Source organism: Brachyhypopomus gauderio, chromosome 8, assembly GCF_052324685.1.
Source record: "Brachyhypopomus gauderio isolate BG-103 chromosome 8, BGAUD_0.2, whole genome shotgun sequence".
Lineage (NCBI taxonomy): Eukaryota > Metazoa > Chordata > Actinopteri > Gymnotiformes > Hypopomidae > Brachyhypopomus > Brachyhypopomus gauderio.
This window is the reverse complement of record NC_135218.1, coordinates 10,301,990-10,314,515: the sequence shown is the minus strand read 5'-3', so window position 1 is coordinate 10,314,515 and position 12,526 is coordinate 10,301,990. Positions and strand designations below refer to the sequence as shown.

General features: G+C 46.0%; 1 protein-coding gene across 4 annotated transcripts in view; it reads left to right on the top strand.

Annotated features, from left to right (window-relative positions):
* Positions 1 to 12,526, top strand: part of dlgap4b (discs, large (Drosophila) homolog-associated protein 4b) — a 101,621-nt gene that overhangs the window by 75,935 nt on the left and 13,160 nt on the right. For 3 of the 4 annotated variants that reach the window (XM_077014319.1, XM_077014320.1, XM_077014322.1), the window contains 5 exons: positions 1 to 380; positions 924 to 1,138; positions 1,718 to 1,816; positions 2,994 to 3,144; positions 6,077 to 6,335. The exon at positions 1 to 380 is cut by the window's left edge and continues 375 nt beyond it. In XM_077014319.1, the coding sequence (XP_076870434.1) occupies positions 1 to 380; positions 924 to 1,138; positions 1,718 to 1,816; positions 2,994 to 3,144; positions 6,077 to 6,335 (1,104 nt within the window). The remainder of the gene's footprint in view (positions 381 to 923; positions 1,139 to 1,717; positions 1,817 to 2,993; positions 3,145 to 6,076; positions 6,336 to 12,526) is intronic. The other variant, XM_077014321.1, reaches the window with a different exon arrangement.

Below are 12,526 nucleotides of genomic sequence, written 5' to 3'. Positions count from 1 at the left end.
ACGGCGACATCGCCGGCTACAGGAACTCGGCGGGCATGATGACCCTGGGGAGGCCGGGCGGCGGCGGGAGCCACGGGCTGGACGGCCAGGCGGGCTCCAAGTACCTCATGCAGGGCTACAACACCATTAGCGAGCACACGCTGAAGGTCTCCAAGAGCAGCAGCGACCTGAAGCACCAGGGGCTCGTCACGCTCTCCACTCCGGGGGGAGGCGGGGCCAGAATGGCCATGGGGGAGGGGACTTTTGGAAAGGGCGGGCCCTGGACCACGCTGACGCTGGGAGCCAGTAGACAGGCAGGACAGAAGGGCTCGGCCACGCTCGACCGCTCTATGCTGAAGTCCAAATCGTGCCATCAGGAGCTGGCGTGCCACTACCTACAGGTGCGGGGCGGAGTGAGTTAGAGCGGTCCTGCCCTCCTGTACACTAGCTGCCCTACAGTGTGTCTGCTCATACTGTATGTGCCCTTTGACACGGAGGGCAACAACAGGGCGATTCAGACCTTGTGGGTACTAAGATGCATTTTTAATGCGTTTAGTGGTTCTGCACGTTTGCTCAAATGAAGTACAAGCAGAGTATAGAAATTAATTATAATCAGAAATTCAAGCACACGTGCATGCATCAGGCACTGTGAGAGTAATATGATACAACATATACCAGCGAGTAACCTCGGTATCCTGTAATCTAACTGTTAATATCAGCGGGTGATATTAGCGTCGGCTGTGCAACGACGTGCCAACACATGCAGAAACATTAACAGAAGTTTGTGATGTTCGCGTGTTGCATTCCGCCCGGGGCTGGTTGGCAGGGCGTGGGCAGAGACCGTGCTGAACAGATGTGTGTGTGTGTGTGTGTGGGGGGGGGGGGGGGGGGGTGTGTATGTGTGTGTCGTGTGTGTGTGTGTATGTGTGTGGGGTCGTGTGCAGATGCCGCAGGCGGGAGATTGGAGCGGTGCGCTGGGTGTCGGTGAGATCCCCTGCAGACGAATGCGTAGCGGCAGCTACGTGAGGGCCATGGGCGACCTGGAGGACAGCGACGACTCCGACAGCAGCCCCAAGCCCTCGCCCAAGACCGCCGCCCGCCGACAGAGCTACCTGAGGGCCACACAACAGTCCCTCAGTGACCAGTTCCCTTCCAGAAAGTAAGCAAACGCAGTGACGCACGCACACGGATCAACGCACAAATGCACACACACAGTCGCACAGATGCACGCACACTCATGCAGACGCACACACACTCAAGCTAGACACACTCGTGTTAGATTTAGCACGGCGGGCCTCAGGAAGCAGCCATGCGCGGTTATGACGGACGGGTCTGTGGGAACAGGGAGGGTCCTTGTATTGTAGGAGAGGATCGATTCATTCAGCTATATTTTGGGGATTTTTAGGTCGTAATTTAGCAATATCAGTTCCGTGTTCAGACACGTGGATTACACCCCACTAGCAGAAATCTAAAGGCAAAGTGGACCGGGATTATATGACACACACCCCAGTCTGGCAAACAGGCACCTGTATGACACTCACCCCCCCCTGCACACACTTACATACTATAATTCCCTTCTACCATTTCCTCATAATCCCAACACTTCTTCACAGTGTTTGTTCTAATCATTAATCCAGGGGCTCGACATCCCCCCCCGATCCATAAGCTGTTTCCTTCTTGCCGTCCTTATTCAAGATAAACCCTTCCTCCCCGTTAACGCCCTCTCCGCTCCCCCCAGCCGTCCGCTGGACTACGCGATGCTACAGGGGGACCTGGAGGCCCTCTGGTCCCCCCTCCACAGCATTGCCACACTGCAGCAGATCGGACGTTCTGTAAGGTCAGTGCAGTGAGGAGCCTGACTGAGGCAGTCTGACTGCAGCTCCTCACTGAGCACACTAGGGGGCGCCACGTCACAGTCCTGTAGTGCTCCACGCATACCGAGAACCGGGGCTTCATCTCAGGACTAGGAGAGCTGAAATGGGAACTAATCCATTTTCCAAAGAAAAAAAAATAGATCAGATTGCCTTGTTCCTCTACTGATCTTGGCTATCCATAACGATTCTTGGATAATTTTACAATATGTTTTACATAAGGCACTGTGAAACTAAAAAAGATTCATCCAAGTTGCAACATTTTATACTGCAGTGCATTTCGCATGAATGTGTTGTGTCTAAAACACACTTAGATTTAATCTTGCATTAAATCTAATTAGATTTAATGCAAGCTATATACCTCTGTGAAATCTCTTTTGGTTCTCGTCTAAACAAGGACTCCATGGTCTTTATTCTCGGTCCTCCTACTCTGAGATGAATAGCAACTATGGCCCTGGCTTCTACAACTCTTGGGTGGCTTTCACGTTGAATAGAGCTGCAGAAAGCAGGAGAATTACGCGGCACTACCCAGTAGTGATAGATGAGTTGAAACACAGGAGGAAAGCCTCTCCAGAGTTTCAGGCCTTCGCTCAAGCTCCCTCCACAGTGGATTGGCAGAAATCAAATGTGCACTGAATGGCCACTTCACTTTGTTAACTTCGCTTTGACTGACTGGGACCTGGTCCTGTTGAATCTCGGTCAAAGGAAGCTTGCTTTGATAGTATGTTACATTTGTTTGAGTTTGTTCATGTACTTCGCAGACAATGATACTTATCTGAGCCCTGCTTATCTTCTCTAATGCCCAATCAGCTAGGCCCAGTGGGGACAGGGGCGTGGCCGAGGACAGTGAATAGGTGCATTCATTAACAGGGTTGTGAAGCAATGGCTGGGTCTACAGAAAAGCATGATTGTTAAATGAAAACAGTTTTTTCTACATTGTTGCACAGAGCTTTTCTCATGGCTTAACTGTTCCCATTTGCTTTGTGTGTAAGAGTGAATTCAGAGCTCACAAGAGTGGAGCCATAAAACTGGCTTATTGTTTCATGGGATCTAATTCTCCTCTCCTCTTTTCTCCTCTCTTTTTTCTCTTCTCCCCTCTCCTCTTCCACTCCTCTCTTTTCTTCTCTCCTCTTCTCTTCCCAGCTGTCTTCCGTCTCTAAGAGAGTTCTCTATTAATCGCAGTCTGGATCATTTGGACTGCATCGGAGGTTCTGGCTCATCTTTCCCGCGCTGGGATGATGACGACTTCAGTCAGGGCTGCAGTACTCTCGGACGCAACAGCTGCGTCAGCCAGGTCAGCCTACACGTGGAAAACGTTCACGGAATACAGACAGCACCACGCCGCTGAGTTCAGGCGCTGCCATACGTTTTACGCCGGGTAGAAGTGAGCGTCAGGAAGGCCTGTGGAAGCAGTGAAACCTTTAACCTTTAGTTTGCAGGAGATGTTTTCTGACTCACCAGAAAACATCCGTATGTTCCATCCTTATACTTCTGTTAAATCTAAGCACTTACAGTTGTGATCAAATTTATTCAACCCCCAATGCTGCGAAGGGTTTTATGGAATTCAGTGCACATTTGTAATTGTGTTCATAATGAAATCTTACAAGGACTTGTTAAAGAACTAAATGCAACTAAGATAGCATCAATTTTTTTTGTCATAAAGTATTAAATGGCCTTTTTGTGATTTCTTCATTGACACAATTATTCAACCCCTTTACGACTACCACTCCTAAGAACAGAGGTTCATTCCAGTGTTTTCCATCAGGTATTGAAAACATCTGTGGATGTCAACGAGCAGCAATCAAGCATGATAAGCACCAATTAGGCAGATTTAAAAGGACTGTGATACTCAGCTCCTTCTAGACATCTACTGGTGTGTTTCCAAGCATGGTGAAGGCAAGAGAATGGTCCCAGAAGACAAGAGAAGAGGTTATTGCTCTTCACAAGAATGGCAATGGATATAAAAAGATTGCGAAGTTGTTAAATATTCCAAGAGACACTATCGGAAGTATCATTCGCAAGTTCAAGTTAAAGGGCACAGTGGAAACGTTACCTGGTCGTGGCAGAAAGAAGATCCTGACCGCGACTGCTGTGCGCTACCTGAAGCGTAATGTGGAGAAAAATCCCCGCGTGACTGCTAAGGAACTGAAAAAAGACCTGTCAGATGTGGGCACTGAAGTTTCAGCTCAGACAATAAGGCGCGCACTGCATAACGAAGACCTCCATGCCAGAACGCCCAGACGCACCCCCTTGCTGACTCCAAAGAACAAGAAAAGGCGACTGCAGTATGCCAAAAGTCATGTGGACAAGCCACAAAGGTTTTGGGACAGTGTACTGTGGTCAGATGAAACTAAATTAGAACTGTTTGGGACAATGGACCAGCGCTATGTTTGGAGAAGGAAGAACCAGGCTTATGAACAAAAGAACACCTTGCCTACTGTGAAGCATGGCGGGGGGGTCAATTATGCTTTGGGGCTGTTTTGCTTCTAATGGTACAGGAAAGCTTCAACGTGTGCAGGGTACCATGAATTCCCTTCAGTACCAGGAGATCTTGGAGGAAAATGTGATGGAGTCAGTCACAAACCTGCGGCTTGGGAGACGTTGGACCTTCCAACAGGACAATGATCCGAAGCACACATCCAAGTCCACTAGAGCATGGTTGAACATGAAAGGCTGGAACATTCTAGAGTGGCCATCGCAATCACCAGACTTAAATCCAATTGAGAACCTCTGGTGGGACCTAAAGAAGGCAGTTGCAGTGCGCAAGCCTAAGAATGTGACTGAACTGGAGGCTTTTGCCCATGAAGAATGGGCTAAGATACCCATAGGTCGCTGCAAGACACTTGTGTCAAGCTATGCTTCACGCTTGAAAGCTGTCATAACTGGAAAAGGATGTTGTACTAAGTACTAAAAAATAATGTCACTAGGGGGTTGAATAAAACTGATAATGATGTGAGCACAGTAAAGACATTTGTGGTTATTCCATCATAAATATTATGTTATGTTTGTCTAATTTATAAGTGCCTCTTTGATATAATTGTAAATAAGATGACTGAAATGATCAAAATCAATGTCAAACTGGCCAAAACACTTTATTTCAGTGGGGGTTGAATAAATTTGATCACAACTGTACATGCTCTTCTGATGTAGTGAACCTTTATCAGTGCATAATCAGAGCAAAGCAACTTCGGTTGTTGAAAGTCATGTTTCAGTGCATTTACAATGAACGAGCAGTCTCTTGTTTGAATAAATGTTTAGATTTAATATAATTGTGTTAACTCTATATTTTTACATTTAGAATCAGAATTAATTCTTTTTCTATTCTACAGTGAAACGAAATGAATGAATGTGCGTGAAAGCTTCATAGGATAATTTTTTCTGCATTATCCACAGCGTTTCCAGACTTTTTGTCAGTTTTCAAATTGACATTTATGTCACTTATGTCATTTTGAAGTAATCCGTCTGAAACATCAGTGGCCCGTTCCTAATCCCACGTCACGCACCTCTGAGATTAGTGTCAGTGTTGTCCCCAAGCCGATTCCCTCCCCTCCTCTCGCTTTACTAGGGTGACAAATGATCGGGTCAAGCCTGCACTAAAATCTGGTGCTGGTGGATTTAAGGGCGCCCGGCTGAAATGGTGTTTGAATGACGCCGGCCTTAAGAGGATCTTGGAGTGTTCAGTCACACAAAATGAACTTTCACTTTTAAAGTCACCCTGTCTATTAGGAGACATTTGCCATAATCTGTGTACATTTAAAGTGGGTTCTGCTTGAAATGGATGGAGCGTCCAGAGTGAGTTCTGCGCCTTCATTTCTTTTTAGGGTTGTTCTTAGACCATTAGGTTCAGTTTTATTGCGCTCGCACCAGCTGCTCTGCACAGGTTGTTTTTTATCAAACACACACACACACACACACAGATTGTTTTCAAGTTGTTTTATTAACACCATTTCCCAATATTTACACTTGATTGGTCTTTTCTCGCCTCTTCATCACCTGTCAGAGCTTCCCCAACATGTTCCACACCTCACCAACTGGGCATGCTCCATGGTGTTAGCTCCAAGCTGGCAGCTTCTCATGGTCTTAGTCTCTCAATCTCTCCTGTGCTCCCCTGTCCACCTCGCTGCCTTAGTGTCCATCTGGCAACCCATGCCACCTGCTCTGATCTGGCAACCCATGCCAAGTGCTCTGATCTGGCACGCTGGAGTAACCTGTCTCTGTCTCTCCAGGTGAGGGACTCAGAGATGAGCCACCGTTATGGAGACGAATCCTGTTCAGAATCCATGTTCGGTGACGCTCACCCACACACGTCCTTAAACTCCCGGGGGGAGGAGCCTCCAGACATGCCCACATGCTTCCGTTCCCGTAGCCATAGTTACCTCCGTGCCATTCAAGCAGGCTGCTCCCAAGACGATGACACGGCATCAATGGATTCGGACTCTCCGCCCCCCACCGTGACCACCGTGCGCACCTATAGCACCAGCACCGGTGAGTAGCAGGCCCCCTAGAGGTGCTCATCAGTGATGCATGCTTGCCCATGACCCGTGGCTAACCTACGCCAGTGCCATGGGCCCAGCTCAGGGCAGAGCCTTCTTACACATCGTTACACCCATTTACACCAGGTCAGTCACTGCTGCACATTTGAAATAGGACTTCCTCATTGGCATCATTTAAAAGACCATGGTCATTAAAAGCAGATGTGAGCTTTGTTCACAATAGAACCTATGACTGACCAATTTTCTGACATTGCGGTTTATCTGCTGTAAACCACCCAGTTTGTAAAGCTACTGTTGAGCGGGCTAGGTACAGAGCCAGTAGATGGCACTGACCACATCAGCTGTAATTTAACCATATCACATCTAGTTAACAGCTTGTTAACTTTGGCTGACCTTTTTCACACTGGGCACCATGCCACATTTGACTTGTGGTTAAGCAGAGTGAAAGCTCAGAAAAGGGGGTCAGGATAGCTGCTTCCAGAAGTTCATGAAAGGGTTTTCAACCAAGACCCGTTCTGACACACCTGAACTCACTAACCACAGCCTTTATGAACAAAGATTCCCGGTAACTCCCTTTTCAATACTTCCTGTTCAGAAGTGAATCCGCAGTTCTCTTTTACTACAGGACTGTGATGTGGCGCCCCCTAGTGTAGCCCTGCAGCAGAAATAAGGATGGAAAGTGTGTGAGAGTGTGAGGAGCTTCATGCTTATTCCAACAGGCATATTTGACTTTCTAGATCTTAGCTGACCTAGATAAAGGTATTATTTTGACAAAATTATTTCTGATAAAATGTTACATTGGCGTAATATATTGCAGGTGTCTATAGATTGTCTAATAGAATTTCCTGGTATCTTTCAGCCTTCAGATGTGAGCAAGAGGTCCTATTTAATTTTGTGTCTGACCTCAATTTACTTTCACAGTGTTTTGAGGCTATTGGGACTAAAGCAAATTTCCTTGATTGTTAAGACCAGGTTATATTACTAAGAAACCCCATAACTCAAATCATTATTCAGCTTCTGGACATTAATGGTGGAGGCATTTTACTGTCCAGCTTCTAATGGACTGGGAGTGAACTGACAAGAGCACCATGTACATGTGGTACATTGCAAATGCTGGCCACTTCTTATCTAGACATTGTCAGACCTATGCTTTCTCACTCCTGTGTGTGTGTGTGTGTGTGTGTGTGTGTGTGTGTGTGTGTGTGTGTGTGTGTGTGTGTGTGTGTGTGTGTGTGTGTGTCTGTGTGTGTGTGTGTCTGTGTGTGTGTGTGTGTGTGTGAGAGAGAGAGAGAGAGAGAGAGAGAGAGAGAGAGAGAGAGAGAGAGTGCTCGGTATTATGACTGGATTGAAAAATATTTCTTTTTCATTTTGCCTCTCTCCCCCTCTTCTCTCCCTCTCTGTCTCCATTCACTGTTTGCGTCAGACATGGGCGGGACCCAAGCGATATTACAAGGGTGTTGCATGACAGATTCTGAGGGTAGGTCACTCGTATTATAACCCAATTACATACACGTACATCCGAGCTGTACGTGACTGACAGCCCAGTTGGCCAATAAACGTACTCTGTGATATAGTTTCCCTAAACAATACTCCAATGCACAACACGGAAGGCGTTTCTCAGAATCCTTTCTTTCCGCGACGTGGACCACGATACTGGACGTCTCGCCGCAAATAACATTTATCTGGCTGGTTCCGTCCAGACACACGGTTCGCTACACGAGTGAACCACATTAAGAAACGTTATTTTAGCTCGACTCCGTTGGTGTAGTTTTACTTTCAGAGGAAATGGAGATTTAAGCTTTTGATGCGGGATGCAAAGAGGTGGAGATTTGTGACGGTTCGTAAATAGGTAAATATCTATATACACAATATTTTTTGCTTTAATGGTTATCTGTTGTTTCTGCCCGTTCGGTCTTTCCCGAGGGCTGTACGCCGTTTCCAGGGTTACTGTAATGGATGCTCGCGCCTCTACTCGCTCCCACGCGCCCCTTCTCGCTCGCACGCGCCCCTTCTCCACCGCTCAGTCGGTGGCTTAAAGCCGATTTCTGAATGGCACACACACTCGCAAATGTGTGTAAAGGCTCGTTACGGTGACTGTAGACATAGTTATTACGATTTACAATTACATAGTTACGATTTAGTGGAAACGCTGAAGCGCTAGACGGCATGTTACTGGGTTTGTGGAATAACCACCAGCTTAAATAGGTCAATACTAAACAATACTCTGCAGTTCTGTCAAGGTCTGGCTTTAACGTTTTATTGGGGGATTTTTGGTATTTTGTGTTGGGTTTGTACTGTACTATTTGATTACTATAAGGACTTTTTTGAGCCGCTACAGAATACTTGACAGCAACTTGTAAAGCACGTGTGTTCCACGCCTCTCTCGCTGACGGAGGTGGCAGGAGCCAGAACTGCCCTCTTGGACCACGCGTACTCCCTGCACTTAAAACACGGTCCTGAGGTTGATGATCATAATCCATAATCTAAACTTAGGTTTCTTCAAATAGTGACTGTGCGCTGGCATTTTTGAACAAATCCAATATAGTTTCTCTTGGTAAAGATATAAGTAGCCACTTAAACTGCATTTATACACGTATATAGGAAGCAGACACATCACTTAGGCTGAAGTTACATCACTTTGAAAGGTTTTGTGCGCGTGTGAGTGAAAAGGAGACTAAAAGGAATGTTTACTGATCGCACACGAGCGCGTGCGTCGTGATTAAAGTGCAGCTCTTCTTTTCCTCTCGTTTGTGACGATTTGAAGTGTTGTGCGTCATAATGACCATCTGACAGTCGAGGGATTCACCGTATGAACCAACACTACACCTTTCTGTTACTGTCAAGAACTCTGTAGATGTATTTCCACACGTTACTTTATTGCCTAAATACTTTGCCTTTGGTGGCCACGTTGCTGACTTTGTTGATTACCAAAAAAACACTATATGATTAGGGTGTCAACGCATCATACCACAATCCAAGCAAATTACACCATCAAATTAATTTACTTAAAGATACAATAAGCATTTTTTCTACTTGACACCTTTCCTTAAAGCCAGTTCCGCAGGGCAATGCTTAAGTGCCGTGGAATCAGCATTCAATCACGTTCATTCTGATGTTCCTTGGTGGTGAGCGGCTAAAGGATCACTTGCTCTGGGGGAGATCATGAGTACTGGCTGACTGTGGGTGTTTTTCTGCTTTTCCCAGGGCCGAATCTTAGGCGGGCTTTGTGCATTTGACGCATGCAGCCTCAGTGTACTTAGCTCTAGAGCTTCTCAAATATTTAGTGCTCTTTCTGTCTGTGCAGCTGTGTGACAGGGCGCATCTGAGCCAAGGGCAGCAGTAGTTTGTCTTTGAATAGCAAAAGGGTCTGAAAGGATCACTTTGTGTGAATAAAAAAAAAGAGAGAAAGTCTTTTGATGTGTTGTTGCAAGAGTTGGCTTGCAGAATATGGGCAGTGTATGCGTGACGTTTGCAATTGTACAGGTTTCACAGACACATTCAGGACAGAGAACCAGGATAGAGATGGTGTGACTCATGTAAACATTTTCACACACAAAAAAAAATCTGAAACTTTTATCTGAGTATCTTTGGTTTTTGGGGTTTCTTTCTTTTTCTTTCTTTCTTTCTTTCTTTCTTGTCTTTTTTTCTTGCAGCTGTGCCCATCCACTGATTAACCTCAAAATTATACATTAGTTAAGACTTTATTATTTGAAGTATTAATGTTGAAATATCTTTTTAAAGGGGACTACATACTATTATAATAATGGATAACGAAGACAGATATTCGTGTAATATTAGAGAGTTTAGGATGTGCTGTTTTATTTGTAAAATATATACATAAACATTTACTTACCACCCTTTTATTTTTCTTTCTTTTCACCGAGGGATCAGGCACATCCAGTCTGCTGTAGCCAAGGTTTCTACCCACAGTGCCATTTCAGCAGTACTTTACAGTCGGGGCAGCATTACTTTACAGGAAAACATGATTGTGACTAAGAATAGCATGTAATTAGTATTTCTTTTTTCTGTTTATGGGCAGATGGTGTGGAGGAATTTGTCTTTAGTTAAATGATTGATGGGGGCATTGGTTTGGGGCACATAATAGTGGAATGGTACCTGCTTATTTAGTTTCATTTGGTGTTTGTTGTTTTGTTTAGCTTTTTTCAGCTCTTGGGTAGGGTAGAAGGAGAGAGAGAGAACTCTTTATTGACTCAGGCTCAGTCTTGGCACTCCCTGCCTTATGTTTACCAAACTACTGTTGCCATGGTTATCAGCCGTTTAGTTTGCATCCACCATTTAGGATGAACAGCGCTCTGCTGACACAGCACTCTCCTGTAGCTGTGCTACTGGCCTGTGTAAAGGGTTATGACCTAATGAACGTTCAAACCCCAGGGGAGACCCTTAAAGAGAATAAGAATGCAGCTTGCTTTTTATGCATCGCACACAGACTCTTTTAGGACAAGCCTTTATGTACAGCCCCTTTTAAAACACCAGACATATCAAAGGCCAAATCACAGTGGCACGCCTGTGCTGTATTGGACGATTTGTGTCTTGGTACAATCCTTGCAGGTCTGTTGAAGTCCTATGTTGACATCAAGGCCTGCAGACAGCCGAGGTCCGTCTGCCCGACGATGATGGTTGGCTTCTCCCCAGCCGCTGAAACCCTGCTGCCGTGATGGAAGGAGAATCTGAAATCCTTTTTCCTGCGTCAGAAACAGGAGGACATTTAGGATCAAAGGGTCGCGGGCCGATAATGGGCGGGACACGAAGCTGCTCGTGGCTGGCTTCGGAGGCGTGCTCTGGAAAGCCGTCTGCTCGGGGCGCTCCGGAAGGCGTGCGGTACTGGGACCGCGCATCGGTTCACGTCTGCGAAGAGTGCCGGGCGCGGCGTGCCGTACCGCTTCTCCCAGCCAATGCGGTGCTCTGTGAATATCTAATGCACTGCAGCCGTTCTGCAGGGGCGGTGTGCAAGCGACAGACTGAAGGGATCTTTTACCCCCGTGTTGTGCAGCCTTCCAGCCGTGGGAGCAGAGGTGCTCTTAGCCGGGGAGCGGCTTGGGCCGGATTGAGGGCACGTGCGTGGGGTTTCAGTGTCTCCATCTTTTCCGTAGCCCAATTTCAGCATGAAACCTTTATCTTCTCTTTCGGGTCTTTCTATATTTGCTTTTGTCATCTAGGGACCAGACACCTAAGGGTTGCTAGGCTGTGTAAACTTTCCTCACTGATTTGCATGAAGTTAACAAACTTTCTATAGTTAACTCGCCAGATTTCCCTCCAGTATTGCTGTCACTGCAGGGGGGGGGTATTTGTAGGACATTATCTTGTGGCTGGAGATACAGGCAAGGTTGCCTAGCTTCTGTAGCACTTTTTATATATAAATACAATGGCAATTAAAAGGGCTTTACCCAGATATAGTATGAGCTTGAACCTAGGTCTGATACCTCAGTACCTTGATTTTGATTCATTTCTGTATTTTTTGTTGTCTAAATGGAAGAAGATTCCAAGTGACTAACTGCAGTGAACTTTAGTAACAGATGTGTAGATCTTCAGAATTGTAGTGAAGCACACAAGATTTGCAGAGAAGCAGGATGTTTTGGACATAGGTCCTTCATCAACCAAGTGCTTCTTGGAACTTCTTGGAACGAATGTTATGATTTAAACATACTTCAAACTTCTTCTTCATAAACCGGTTTCTCTTCCTACATATGCAGAAGCGCTTTGCTTGCACAGCTGATAAAAGTATGTTTGTGTGTGTGTGTGTGTGTGTGTGTGTCAGTATGTCAGAATCTCACCCCATTCTCCTCTTGATTCTCTATTGCTCGTTTTTCTCCCTCTCTTCCCCTACCCTCTGACTCATTCTCTTTCTTTAAGTCATTAATTGCATCATGATGTCCACGCCCAGTAGTTTAGTGATGATACACTCTTTCCCCATGTAGACATTGTGTAGGTGCAGGTGTGTGTGTGTGTGTATGTGTCTGTGTGAGAGAGTATGTGAGTGAGAGAGATAGACAGACAGAAAGTGTATAGTACACAGCCAATGGAAGTTAATTCAAGAGCTGGCACATTTGAGCGGCCTGACTGTCACACACACTCCAGCAATCTGTCTCATCACAGTCTACAAGCAAGGCCGTGTGTGCAGCAGGAACCTTAGCGTTTGGTATTTATAGATGCTTTTGTGAGCTC